This window comes from Varanus komodoensis, unplaced genomic scaffold (assembly GCF_004798865.1).
Source record: "Varanus komodoensis strain SLA01 unplaced genomic scaffold, ASM479886v1 scaffold74, whole genome shotgun sequence".
NCBI classification, from domain to species: Eukaryota; Metazoa; Chordata; class Lepidosauria; order Squamata; family Varanidae; genus Varanus; species Varanus komodoensis.
In genome coordinates this window covers 3,179,463-3,192,943 of record NW_025336401.1, presented here as the reverse complement: position 1 = coordinate 3,192,943, position 13,481 = coordinate 3,179,463, and the positions used below count along the sequence as shown (strand labels likewise).

At 47.5% G+C, this 13,481-nt stretch overlaps 1 protein-coding gene across 1 annotated transcript; it reads right to left on the bottom strand.

The window, feature by feature from the left end:
* Window positions 1-407: 407 nt before the first annotated feature.
* On the bottom strand, window positions 408-4,230 carry BRS3 (bombesin receptor subtype 3). Its single transcript, XM_044452722.1, has 3 exons — window positions 3,821-4,230; window positions 2,453-2,804; window positions 408-803 (listed from the first exon to the last, which is right to left on the bottom strand). The coding sequence occupies exons 1-3, from the start codon at window positions 4,228-4,230 to the stop codon at window positions 408-410; spliced, it is 1,158 nt and encodes a 385-aa protein (XP_044308657.1).
* Between the last annotated feature and the right edge of the window lie 9,251 nt (window positions 4,231-13,481).

Below are 13,481 nucleotides of genomic sequence, written 5' to 3'. Positions count from 1 at the left end.
TTTTTAATTGCATTTCAGTCTTCAGTCGAAGATCAAAATACTTAGTGCCTTTCCCACTTTCCAGTATTCTGAGTGCTGTTTAAAGTTCGTGTCTTAGTCAACAGACAGTCTGGTGAACCATCTATCTTGTCTCTGTGATGGCAAAGAGAGTATGAAAACATTTTGGCGGCACTATCAAATTTGACGGGGCTAGAAAAGCAGCTTGGCAGGAACCGCTCATTCACGTGGAAGGGATGGCTTTTACAGTGAAAGCATTCTCTTTGCGCCTGGGTGTGATTTCCCCACAATGCAGGCTACTAGGCCCTGACATTTATACCAAGAAGAAACTCCCATCTCTTTTCTAGAGCCCAGCATGCTTCAGTCCTGATGAGTCTTGGCATGTTAACAGTCCTCCATCGTAGATGGAATCACACACTCTCCTCTTCTTTCGTGATGCTGTAATCTGTTAGCAGAGTAACACTGATTTCTGAGCCTGTGACTGACATTGCTCTGGTAGGCGTATTGTTCTGAGTGATGCTGGATCGTCGTGCAGGGACCTTGGCCTTGCAACACAAGACCTCTTTCTTGAAATGCTGACGGAAACTTTTACTCAGCCAGTACAGCGCAAAAGGGTTGACACAAGAATTGCTGAAGGCCAGAACCCGGGAAAAGATAGTAGCAACCAGGTGGAATGCAGACGTATCTATTGAAGCATGGTAGGTGAACGAGCGATACAGGTAAAGGATGTGGTTAGGAAGCCAGCAGAAGGCAAACAAGCCAACTAAGACCAGCACGGTTTTGGCAACTCTTTTCCGGGTTTCAATCTGCAGAAAGAATACATACATGCAAAAATAGGTTTTTAAAAATATTTCAACGTATGATTCTTAAAAGGAAATAAACCCAAAGTCACTAGAGCAAAGGGTCAAAAACAGCAGCATTGCTCTAGATAGGAGCTCTAAGTGATGTGATGGAGGAAAGCAAATGAACCCCCTCTGTTGTAATCCTATTTATTTGCATGTAAGAGAAGTAAAATAAAATTTCAGGGGCGTCCAATTTTAAAGCGAGTTCAAGCAAATAAATTGTCAAACATATTTTGCTCATTGGTAAAGTGATATCTAGAATCACTAATCAAACTTTATAGATTTTGAGAAAATGGATTCACCTGCAGTTTAACAGTTAAGAGTGTCAAGTAAACATTCTATATTTCATATTCTATAAATATGAAAGATTCACCAATAGATGGAATACCAGACCAGAGTTAGTTTTACAGCATATATTAAGGGCATGCTTGTGTGCACATTTAGACAGGAAAAAGTCCTACAGCTTTGGGGAGTTATCAGACATTTTCACTGTAAGCTCACGTAAAAAGACTGTTAAAGGCCAGTCTTCATGCCACATCTGCGGCCAGACATGTATGTGTGATATCCCATTTCTCCCAGCTACTAGTGAGAAACATTTGGTTTAACTCAGTAGTGGAGGGTTCCAGGTATAACCCCTGGATTCTGCAGGTAAAAGGGTTTGAGGTAACATAGGTGATAACCCAGCCACCCACCCCGGCTACAGGTCTCTCTATATACTAGGTGCAACACAGCCTAATTTTTCTGATTAATATGACCAGACTTGGGAAGAAATGTCCCGCCAGTCCATCTCTCTCTGCAGTAAACAAAAACATCTGCTGTTTTGCTATTTGCTGCTTATCAGCACAGAAGCACAGCTGCGTGTAGCTGTCCTCAATGACTTGGGCATTCATTAAGCAGCTGAGAAAATCGGATCCTGCCTGATGAAGAAGGAAGACAAGTTCCCCTTCCCAGAGCAGAAACCTGGCCTTTGCTGTCGCCGCAGCAGATCTGAGCTTTACAGAGACAGGGTGGTCCAGGACCATTCTTGCAGTGCAGCGCAAAACGCAGCTCAGCAGTACTATTAAGTCTGGTGGAGCAGCATTTAACTAGTCCAAGTTCGCTTCCCAGTTGTATGGCTTTCAGAGGTAGTGCTGGGAGTGGGTCCACTAGGGTTGGAATCTTAAGACTTCCATCTGGCTCCCCAACTCTCTGGGAGGCACCCTGCCCCATCAGCCTGCTGTCCAGAGCCACTTGCTGTAATAAACATTCAGGGCCCTGTGGATCAGGGCCCTCTATTGCATCAAACCCCTCCCCACATTAGCTAATATTTTGCGCATATGCTCCCCCCGAAATCTTTCAGCTTGAGATTTTCTTCTGAACTCAAATTCCCCCGTCTCCATCCATCCCATTTTATAAATAGGAGTGTCCTTATACAGATACAGAGAAACATCAAAGCATATGTATTTTGGTTGGGGCAGAGTACTGAGCCCTGGGTCTTTCTGGCACCAAGCCTCACCCAGGTGGCTTTTCCACCATGCATGGACATGGCCTTCGATCGTGCAAGGTCAGTGGGCTCATCCATCTGGGAGGAAAGCGTCCCCCGGCACATGGCCAAACATCAGATCTTGACATACCTGCTTATAAACATGGCCGTGTTCTTCTGCCGGCATGTTGGAAGTACTTTTGTACAGTGCTTTGGCAATAAGAAAATAGTAGATTGATATAATAGCTAGTGGAATGATGTAGAATATTAAAAAGCACACCAGAGAGTGGGCCTCCTGTAAGATTTGTTCAGACACTGGGTAGGGTGCACAGGTTTCAAAGGAGCCATTTTTCTCGGGAATGTGGAAGGCATACAGATCAGAGGATATGGCCTCGGGGACAGCTAGGAGCATGGCGGTGATCCAGACGCAAGCCACCTTGGCACAGGTCTTCAGGACTGCATCGGCCCTTTGCAGCTCCAAAGGTTTCACAATCGCTTTGTATCTAGGGATCACAATGGAGGACAAAATGTTAGAGGGTTAAAAGCAAGGCATGCTGCTGGACAGACAAGACCCCCCCCCCCCACCCTCCCGCCGCCGCCGCCCCCACCCAGGTCTCCAGCAGTGGTCACCCTGGCATTTTCATACCATGCCTTGCACATGATCCAAATCCAGGAGTTTGGTTCTGGCCTAGGAGCTGTTCCAGGAACAAATGCCTAACTTTTGAATGTTAGTGTGCAGTAGGAATACATGAAATTCAACAGTAGCCAGATTTGTTAGTCCCAGTCTGTTAAACATAAAATTTGGTGTTTGGGATTAAAGCTTTTGGCTTGACTTCATGAACACCAGAAAATTGGCTGCAAAATGTTCTCCATCATTTTCACGCTTTTGTCTTTGAGCCTCATGTATTGCATTACTGAACCACTAGGTAGCAACAAATTACAGCATAGCTTTTCACCTTGGTGGGTGGTGAATGTTATTTTAAGCTTTTTTAAATAAAAATGGTTTTCCAGATACTATCTGTTAAGGCTAGGCATTTTCAACCTGTAACACAGACTTTCCTCCCTTAGAATTCTGCCACATTCTCCTTCACAGACCAGAGAAAAGACCTCAAATATCCCGGAACTGCTGAAAACGCACCACCGTTCATGTTGTCACACAGGAGGAGCTGGAAGGGGCCAGAGAGCTCAACTCCCTGCTCAGCGCAGGACTCCCAGTTAAGCCTTCCCTCTCAGGTGGCTGTCCAGTGGCCATCAGAGAGTTGGCTACAAAGCTTTTCTATCATGGGCATATCAGCACATGGGTCAGTATTTCTGCATCCATCCCAGTCCAAAGGATATTTCCAAACTCCTGTTTGGAAATCAGGAGTGAAGAGGTGGAACAAAAATACTGCAGCAAAAGTGTCCCAGTCTGACAAATTCAGAATACTGGACTAAAGGCCCATTCTAATTCAGGTAGATATTCCACTTAACATCTTGCAGTCCAGCAACCCTGGATCAGTTAAAATTCCTTCTCACTCACCTGTCAGCACTGAGCACCGTTAAAGTAAACACAGATACTCCGACAGACGTTCGCTGAATGAACGACAAGAGCTTACAGCCGATCCTTCCAAAGAGCCAGGTGTCCACCGCATAACAAGCAGCATCCACTGGCACACACGTTAACAGAAGAAGCAAGTCCCCAAAAGCCAGACTCGTGATGAAAATGTTCGGGACGGTCTGCATTGATTTGATCTTGAAGAAGACTTTAATCAGGACCACATTCCCAAGAAGACCGACTGAAATAATGGTGGCGTATGTAACATACACGGTGCAGAGGGTCCCCCATCCGAGTGGCACCTCTTCAGACCCTCTTTGCCAGGCTGTCTGATTGCCAAGTGTAGGTGCTGAGAGCTCAGTAGCATTTGCGTATTTATCCAGAACGACATCCATTGTCAGCAAGGATGCCCTGGACCCTCGGTCAGCTCAGGCTGAGATCAGAGTGGTCCGAAGCATGTGCTGCCCTCCTAGAGAAGTGTCAGCCAAACAGTTAAAAGGGGAGCAAGCCCAAATAATTCTTTGGAAATCCAGCCCCACAAAATCTGAAAGACATTTCTCCTCTCTGCAAAATCTCAGACTGCAGGAAGGGTGCTCACAGATTCACTGCTGAACTGTGTGGGAGGTGGAGAACTTTCTTTAAAAAACATGCCTTCCAGCTAATGTGGGGAAAAGCCGACAAGGGGAAGGAGGAGGAGGGACGGGGGGGGGGTCACTTTTTCTCAACATGTTACCCCATCAACAGTGCTTTATCCCTGTTCATCACTCTAAGGGCTCTTCGCACCTTTTGAATTGACTGGTGCTTCATATGAAAAGGCGGAAAGGCTGCCTATTGAATACCTGGGATCCATAGGAAAAAATGGAGGACATTTAATCCCAAAAAAAAAAAAAGGATAAGAGCCATCTTACAGGAACAGAAAGGGGAATTTATGTTGTCCTCCTACTTAGACAGAAAAATAACATCCTACAACTCCCAAGTCCCTTAATCATCTTTAGAATTAAAAACTTGATTCCAATCTGCCCCCAACTTTTATGAGTTTGGGACAAAGGCTTCTGTCCTTCCTTCTTCTTCCTCACAACCCTCAATCTTTGTTCTTCTGCCTCTTTATGGACACTCAGCCTAAATGCCTGCTACCTCCCCCCGCACCCCCAATTCCAGTGTTTTTTCCAACAATCCAAGCTTTCCCAAATTTGGCAACCAAAACAAGTTAGGGAGAGAAAGAAATTTATCTTTTTCTGGGGGGGGGTAATTTGTTTTGTTTGGTTTCAGGAAAAGTCCTTTCTCCTATTGAAACGTTGCCTAGTTCCCCTGTCTTCGTGCAATGGCATTCTTCGTTCTTGCATTATGGCTACTGTACACTTCCCCTAAAAAGGTTATTTGCCGGAGACCAGCCCAGAGAAACATTGTGTTCCATAGGGTTACAGTGACCCTCACTTGGTTACAACAAGGAGCAGGTTCTCGGGGAACAAACCATAAAAGCTTTCTGGTGCCTCCTCGGAGGACTTTTTGGCCGAGTTCAAAGATGAGATTTTTTGCGTTTGCTTTCCACCAGCGAAAGCTTGATCACAGAAGAGACAACACCTTCCCACTCGCTCATTCAGCAGTGTGAGCTGGCAGCCCTTCTCTGATGAGCTGTCAGGATTGCTACATTCCCCAGATGCATGACAGCCGGTGATGCGCCCGCAGAGGTGTCAGGGATGGGTGGGATTGAGGCCATGTTCCGTGGAGACAACAGGGCGGGAGGCGGCGGCTTGAGTTTAGTTTATATTTTCGATCGACCTTCCTCAGGTTCGGCTGCTGGGCAGGGCAGCTCGCTCTGAAACAAGCCGTGAGTGCCGGCTCCATGCCCATCCCATGTCACGTCAGTGCAGAAACCGCAGGGCCGCTGCAGAGCTCCACCAGTACAAGGGAGAAGCTAGGCCGAGTTGTGGACACACTTAGCAGGAGATGGATGTTGGTTGGACTCAAGATTTCGTTATTTGTCCCCACCAGTCGGAGGTGGGAGGCCCAAGTGCTCTCCCTGCTGGCATGATGGAAGAGCTGCCCAGCTCAGAACGAAAGGTCGCCCTGGGGCAGGGGGCCAGAGCTCAATGCGCAGCACCACACGGAAGCTGCCCACAAAGTCGGTCAGTGACCCCACCAGTCGGAGCCGGTCCTCCTCCTTCACGGCACTAGCTGGGGGCTGGACCACTGCCCCTCCTCTGCCAAGGAGGCCCCGCCTGGCTTTCGCTCTGTGAACGGGCCGGTCCCAATGCTGGCTTGGGGTCAGATCCTTCACTGCCAACAGTCTGTTGTCACATCTACAGAAGAGGTGACCCGCGTTCCCCTGCCTGGCGCTTTCCAGACGTGTCAGACCACAATTCGCACAGTTCACCACCCGTGCTGCCTGGGGATGATAGGAGTGGTAGTCCTATCTGGAGGTGGCTGGTTCCGGGAAGCTCTTTCAGACCCTCCCACCAAAGTCAATGGAGAGCCCCAGGGAGCTGCCCCACTCCCACTCTCATTGGTTCCACGACGCACAGGCCAGGATGAGACCCCACACACTCACAGTGAGCATGTGTTCTCCCTGCACAGGTCCCAGTCTAGGCACAATGGGGGACCATCCATGCACGAGAGGAATTTTCAGCAGAGACAGTACCCCAAGATTGCAGAAATAAAATAAATAAAAACCCCTGAGAGGGATAAATACTCCAAGGGGGGAAGACCCAAAGTGCCATTGTGTTTCTATAATAGGATGGTATGAAAGTGACATTGTTTAATGGGAAATAAATTTCCTGGGTGTGCCCTTTCCACTGTCAGGCTCCTGAAGCAACATTTGCAAGAGTTTCTTGCAGGAGTACATTGGAAGGGCACATTTCCCAGTCTGGCCCTGCCAGATGTCTTGCAAGTGCAGTTCCCATCACCTCCAGCCAGCAAGGTTCTACTGGCCACGCATGGTGGGAGTTGTATTCCAACACCTTTGAAGGGTGATGTGTTGGGGTCAGCTGCTACAGAGAGCCTGCGTTGTGTATAGAAGTAGAGTAGTGCCCCCCCACGCAAAAAAAAGAGGAGATGAACATGTGCTTGCGTTTCTTTCCTTCTTTCCTCTCATTTCTGTATAGCCCAGCAGCTGAAGCCCTCTGGGTGGTCCAGACAATATAATGCCATAAACTGAAGACAATAGTATACAAACAGATAATGAAACATACTAGAAAAACCACGATATAAAAATTGTGGGGGGTTGAGAACTGGGGGGCATGGAGGAGAGAGATCCCTTCATGGGGATTCTTAAAAAGCCAAAACACACACAGTCCCACTTGGTTCTCCCATGTGCTCTCCCTCTCCCTCCTCCAAGTGTGACAAATCCGCTCTATAAATTGTGGCGTAATGAGGCACCCTTTTATTGAATCGGTTTTCTGCCAGTGCAGAAGCGGAATTTGCTCTCTGAAAAGGCACTTTGTAGTGAGCAAAAGCGTTTCTTCTCTCGGTGACTCAAACCTTGTGAATATTAATACAGACCAGAGAAGTATTGCTGCACTCAGAGCAGATCCCAAAGGAATGATGGCCTTTTACGAGCTCACATGCCATCCGATTAGAGAGCTTTATTATTATTATTATTATTATTATTATTATTATTATTATTATTATAACATTTCTATGCCGCCCCTTGCCGAAACCTTGGGGCGGCTTACAACATGATAAAATACATTGAAATACAATAGTACATAATAAATTACTATTAAATATAAAAATACAAAAAATACATTGATTTACAAATACAAAATTAAAATTATCAGTATAAAATAAAAATATAGGAGGAGAAAGAGAAGGAAGAAGAAGTTGCCCAGGCCAGATCATATGTTTTAACAATTGAAATGATGTTTAAATAAAAAGGTCTTTACCTGGCGCCGAAAAACCAGTAACGACGGTGCCAGGCGGACCTCTTTGGGGAGTGAATTCCATAGGTTGGGTGCCACCGCAGAGAAAGCCCTCCTCCAGGTACTTACTCTCCTAATTTCTTTCATGGAGGGTTCCCGGAGAAGGGACTCTCCCGCAGATCTCAAAGGGCGGTCGGGCATATACGGACGTAAGCGCTCGTTCAGGTAGCCAGGACCCAAGCCGTTTAGGGCTTTGTAGGTCATCACCAACACCTTGAATTGGGCCCGGGCTTCAATGGGAAGCCAGTGAAGCTGATGGAGGACTGGAGTCCTGTGAGCATAACGCCCCGTCCCCGTCAGCAACCTGGCAGCTCTATTTTGCACCAATTGAAGTGTTCGGACTGTCTTCAGGGGAAGCCCCACGTAAAGCGCGTTACAGAAGTCTAGGCGGGAAGTCACCAGCGCATGTGTCACCGTTGCCAGGCAGTCGTACTCCAGGTAGGGGCGCAGCTGATTAATCAGCCGAAGCTGAAGGAAGGCGTTCCTCACTACCGCTGTCACCTGAGCTTCCAAAGAAAGCTCCGGGTCGAGGAGTACTCCTAAGCTGCGGACCTTATCCCTAAGAGGGAGTGTTGCACCATTCAGGACCAGGTCAAATCCACCCTCTCCGAAACCCGATCCGCCAACCAACAGGACCTCCGTCTTGTCTGGGTTAAGTTTCAGTTTATTGGCCCTCATCCATTCCCTTACCTCGGCCAAGCACCGGTTCAGCACAGCCACTGCCTCACCTGGATTAGTGGAGAATGAGAGGTAAAGCTGGGTATCATCAGCGTATTGATGATTCCGCAGCCCACACCTCCTGATGACCTCTCCCAGCGGTTTCATATAGATGTTAAATAGCAGAGGGGATAGAATGGAGCCCTGTGGTACCCCATGGCATAGCTGCCATGACGTAGAGACATGGTCCCCCAGCACTACCTTCTGGAATCGACCGTCGAGATAGGAGCGGAACCACTGCAAAGCAGTGCCTCCAACCCCCAATCCCGCAAGTCTATCCAGAAGGATACCATGGTCGATGGTATCGAAAGCCGCCGAGAGGTCCAGAAGAACCAACAGGGATGTACTCCCCCTGTCCTTCTCCCTGCACAGGTCGTCATACAGGGCGACCAAGGCAGATTCAGTACTGTACCCGGGTCTGAAGCCGGACTGAAAAGGATCCAGATAATCAGTTTCATCCAAGAGTGCTTGGAGTTGTCCCACCACCACTCGCTCCAACACCTTGCCCAGAAACGGGATGTTGGCCACAGGTCTATAGTTAGTGGCCATCTCTGGATCCAGTGACGCTTTCTTCAGGACCAGTCGTATTTAAAGGATTTTCAGTGTCCAAATATATAATTCAAAGGCACAATATCTAAGTTAATGGTTTCTTTAAACACACACACATGCAGAGAGAAAGAAAGAGAGACTAGATAGACTTCGTAACAAGCTGCACGGTTCTTTGTTAACAAGGACCAGGTCATTCTTTATTTCAGAAATGAATGCTGAAAGGAACCCAGGCACTTCTTTTCTTGGAAGGATTGGCGGAAGAAGAGGAGTTGTGTAGGAGCCCTGCTCTGAGACACAAGGTCTCCTCCCAGAAGTACACAAACTGCTAGACACGACAGAGGTCCAACAGAGGGAATGAAAAGGGAAACATCAAGACCATGGGGAAGTGGACTTTGGAACACCTGATGGAGTGAACACCTGGAAGCCCCCAGGTTCTGCTCTGTCTGCCTATGAATAAATACAGGTGTTGCCTCCTTCGCTATAAGCCAAGAGAACCAAAGTCTAGGTCTTTGCTTGCACCCCTGGAGTCCTCACATTGACGTGGAAGACTTGATAGACCTTCCTTCTGAGAGCCCACAGGCTGCTTGGTGGGGCAGGCTGGGTTCCACTGTAACTGCTGAGCGAGACCCCCATATAGCCCAAGAGATGCTCCAACCTGCAGAGTTGGGTAATTCACCGTATTGGGTAACCTGTGCACAGAGGTCGTGGGTCTCGCCCAGGAAACATCTGGCAATGGTGATCATCACCTTCCACCCCACCACGCCATGTCTCTTCAGGAGCTCTGCTGGAGGCAACTTAGCAAGGAGCTCCCCCGTCCTCTGGTGCATCCAGTTCCACACATCTGCATCATAAGCACATTTCCAGCTGCCTCTAAGCCTCTGCCACCAGTGAAATTTATTCCCCCACCCCGTGCCTTTCTGGGATAGTAATTCCTGCATTCAAAGAAGCTTTGCTCCTCTGAGATGCTCATGGGCATGCAGGAAAATGTCTAATGCCAAGCCAGGCCCCAGGTTCATCCAGCGCAGTATTGTCTACACAGACCAGAAGCAGTGGCTCTCCAGGAGAAGTCTTTTCAGCTGGGGATGCTGGGGGTTGAATCTGGAGCCTTCCTGCAAGGTGGGTGCTGCTCCACTGGGCCAGGGACCCTCCCTGGGAAAGCAAGTAACTCACCAGCTCAGGAGGACTTGTCTCCCACTGTGCCTGCCACCCTTCCCTCCCCCTCTTCCTCGCCCCACCTCCCAGTAGCATTACCCACCATTCAGCCATAAAATGTCAGAATTCAGGAAGAACAAATGAAAGGGTGTCAGATCAAGAGGCACTATGCATGCCTTATAATAAAATTACATGCCTTCATTCCCACTGACAACTTAAACAATACCACATTTGAAGCATAAATGATATGTCCTGGAGAACAAACAGGGAACACAGGAGCTGTTAGACAGAAGATGGAACAAAGGACCCACTGGATGTTTCTTTCGAACATAATTGGTGTACTGCATTTTGCATAAACAAATGGAATGTGTGCAGGTGCTTCTAATTACTTTTAAAAGCAGGGTTTAAAAAAATGAAAACCAAATAAAGGATGGAGATACGCTCGTTTATCAAAGTTCATACAAAGTTTGTGTGCTGTCCCTATATAAGGTAGTTGAACTGGCACATTCCAGTTTTGCATCCAGATATACATCATCATCATCATCATCATCATCATCATCACCACCATCTGCACCCAGTAGCCAACACTCTCTGGACATTACCCCTACTTTCTACCTTTGCTGCTTTCTCCCTGTCCATTTCTCTTCTTGGACTTCCACCTCCTTCTTCCTACTAACATGTGCTGCAACTTTCAGTGGGCCAGGTCCTGTCTCTCTGTTCACTCAGCACTCCTCTCGCTGCAGCTCAAGGGGTAAGATCTCCACTCCCTCCCCATTTCACGACTCATTACAAACAGCTCCACAGCAGCTGGAGGGCTGCTTGGGGGTCTCCAGAACTTCCAGTCTTGGCTCCTGAAATCTTTCTCCAGGTCCCACACATCAGAAGTCAGGTGGCTAACGGCAGACAAAAGGTTGTCCTGGTTCTGTTGCCCCATCTTTGGAATGTTCTCCCCACTAAGGCTTGCATGGGGCCAAAATCTGACACCCTTTCACTCCAGACATTTGCCTGAACAGTTTATTCACCTGTAAGAATTGTTACGGCGCACGGATGGAGTCTCATCCTTTCAACGCGCTTTTGCTCCATCAGTGTTGTTTCATTTCTGATTAGTGTTTCTTCAAGACTCTTCTCCATGTGCTGCATTGTAGTCCACATGGGGTGTTTTGGAACTGAAGGATAAAATGTCAAAATTTGTAATGATAATGGAGAGAGGTATTATTTTGGCTCTTGGAAGGTGCTTATAAACCATCCTCTCTGGACCCTGCGATCTTGGCTTTGCTTCTCTCCTCACCTGTGCTACATCAAGGAGGAGAGCATTCCCATGCTTCGCCAGCAGCTGCGCACAGGACGAGGGCTACAAACACGCATTGCCTGTATAGTTGCTCAGGAGCCAGTCTCGTTGGGCTGTCATTGTTTCAAAGGGGGAGTTCCTCCCTGCACCATTTGTGTTGCTCCGAAGGACAGGATGAGGAGGACCAGTGGACGGAAATGGCAGGCAGCAGATTCAAGCAACGCATTAAGAGAAATTCCCCAACAGTAAAAGCTGCTTCTGCAACTGATGGGGTTTCCTTCGATGGAGAAATTTAAGCAGAGGTTGGGCAGAGTGAAATGCGCAAGGGCCCCTTCACATTATCACATTCTTTGGTTCCAGGAGGGCTTGTATCTTTCTCCCTTGGCCTCTTACCTGCCCTCCTAAGCCCATCCAGGCTGAATCCAGTCCCCCAAGCTTCTCAGACCATCAGTGTTTGGCGGTTCATCAGCTTGTTTGTGCGTGTGTGCGTGCGTGCGTGCATGTACGCACATCTCTTAAGGCTTAGTTACTGACTGCGAGATCCTTAGATCCATGGAAAAGTAGGGTCAGAAGGGGCCAAGAAGGCCATCAGGTCTAACCCCCTACTGGAGCAGTTATACCATCCCACTCAGATGACCATCCAGTTTCACGTTGATTGTCTCTGGTGTGGAGAAGCCCACAACCTCTCCAGGCAACTGGTTCCACTGCCATATTGCTCTGACAGTAAGGAAGTATTCCCAGGTGTCTAGCCTGCACATGGTGCACTGCAGTTTAAGTTCATTGTTCCATGTCTACCCTCGGGAACGAGGGAGAGGAGGCCTTTCCCTTCCTCTTTGAGACAGCCTTTGAGGGACTTGTAGAGTGCCATCATAAGAGATTTAAGCTAAAATATGCTGCTATCTTGCCTCCTACCTTTGATCTCAGCTCGGCCCAGTTTTTTCTTCAGCCACTCTTAACTTTTCTTCAGCCACTGGAAGGCAGCCCTCAGAGTGTCTCCTAAATGCATGTGGGCTTCAGGGTGAACACAGTTCAGAACTCTGCCCCAAGTGAATCAGAGTAGAAGCCCACATTGGGTAAATGGTAAAAGCTGTTACAAGAACATTTTGTTCTCATAACTGAAGCTTAAATTGTCTTTGAGGCTCTCAAAGGCTGTTTATAGTCTCATCTGAGCAAGAACTGGCAAATTTGTAATGCAAATGGGAATTCTACCCTTGTCGAATTTTCTGTTCATTTTATAATCCCAACTATTGCGAGAGAAAATTTCCCAAGAATAAGGGATCTCTGGTTCTTGTTTTTAATGAAGCTCTTTCATTGATTTTAAAGTGTTCTGGGCCCCTAAAATTTCTTTTAATTCTCATGCAGCCATCTTATAATCTTTAGAACAGTCATAGAAAATAAAGCACCTTTTGCTTTGGCTGCTGTTAAATTTGACCAGAGTTTTCCAGCCACTGATGCAGTACATAGGAATGCTGAGGTCAGTTTCTTTGACATGGTTTTGAAGAAACTGCTTCACTCATGGAGTTCCTTCGGAGAATTTGCAATTTGCTCCATTTCACAGTTGCAGTAATTAATATTTTTTTCATCTTGCCTTGTTGCAGCTTACGATCAGTAGGGCAAACCATGCTGATGAATGAATCTTGCCATTATCTTCTGACATAGGCTTGGCCCCAGAGCTTCCCATGTTGAGAAGGAATGAAAGTTTGAAGGAGATCTAGGCGCCCTTCCATTACCCACAAGAGGAGACGTCTTCCGAGCTTATTTTCACTCTGATCAGTCTCTCTGAGTTCACCTTCCAGAAGTGAGCAGGGTTCAGAGCAAACACAGACGTGATTCTTACCATTTAGGCATTTACCAAGTACACTCGTACAAACCACTGCCCATTTCTGTGCAGGCATTCCTGGGAGCAAGTCCCTGCACAAGCACCTTCAGGCTGGCAAAAGTGCAGTTAAATTTGGTGCAGGAGGCCTACAGTCTCAATGCCTTAAAATATCTGTTTACATAGCAGGGCCACTCCAGCTTCAGG

What these genes read in the sequence shown, in the direction of transcription:
- BRS3 (XM_044452722.1), bottom strand. Translation starts at nt 4,230, where the DNA reads ATGGATGTCGTTCTGGATAAATACGCAAATGCTACTGAGCTCTCAGCA. An exon ending in ACGGTGCTCAGTGCTGACAG is followed by an intron (nt 2,805 to 3,820) that starts GTGAGTGAGAAG and finishes TGTGATCCCTAG; the next exon opens with ATACAAAGCGATTGTGAAAC. An exon ending in ACGGCCATGTTTATAAGCAG is followed by an intron (nt 804 to 2,452) that starts GTATGTCAAGAT and finishes TTCTTTCTGCAG; the next exon opens with ATTGAAACCCGGAAAAGAGT.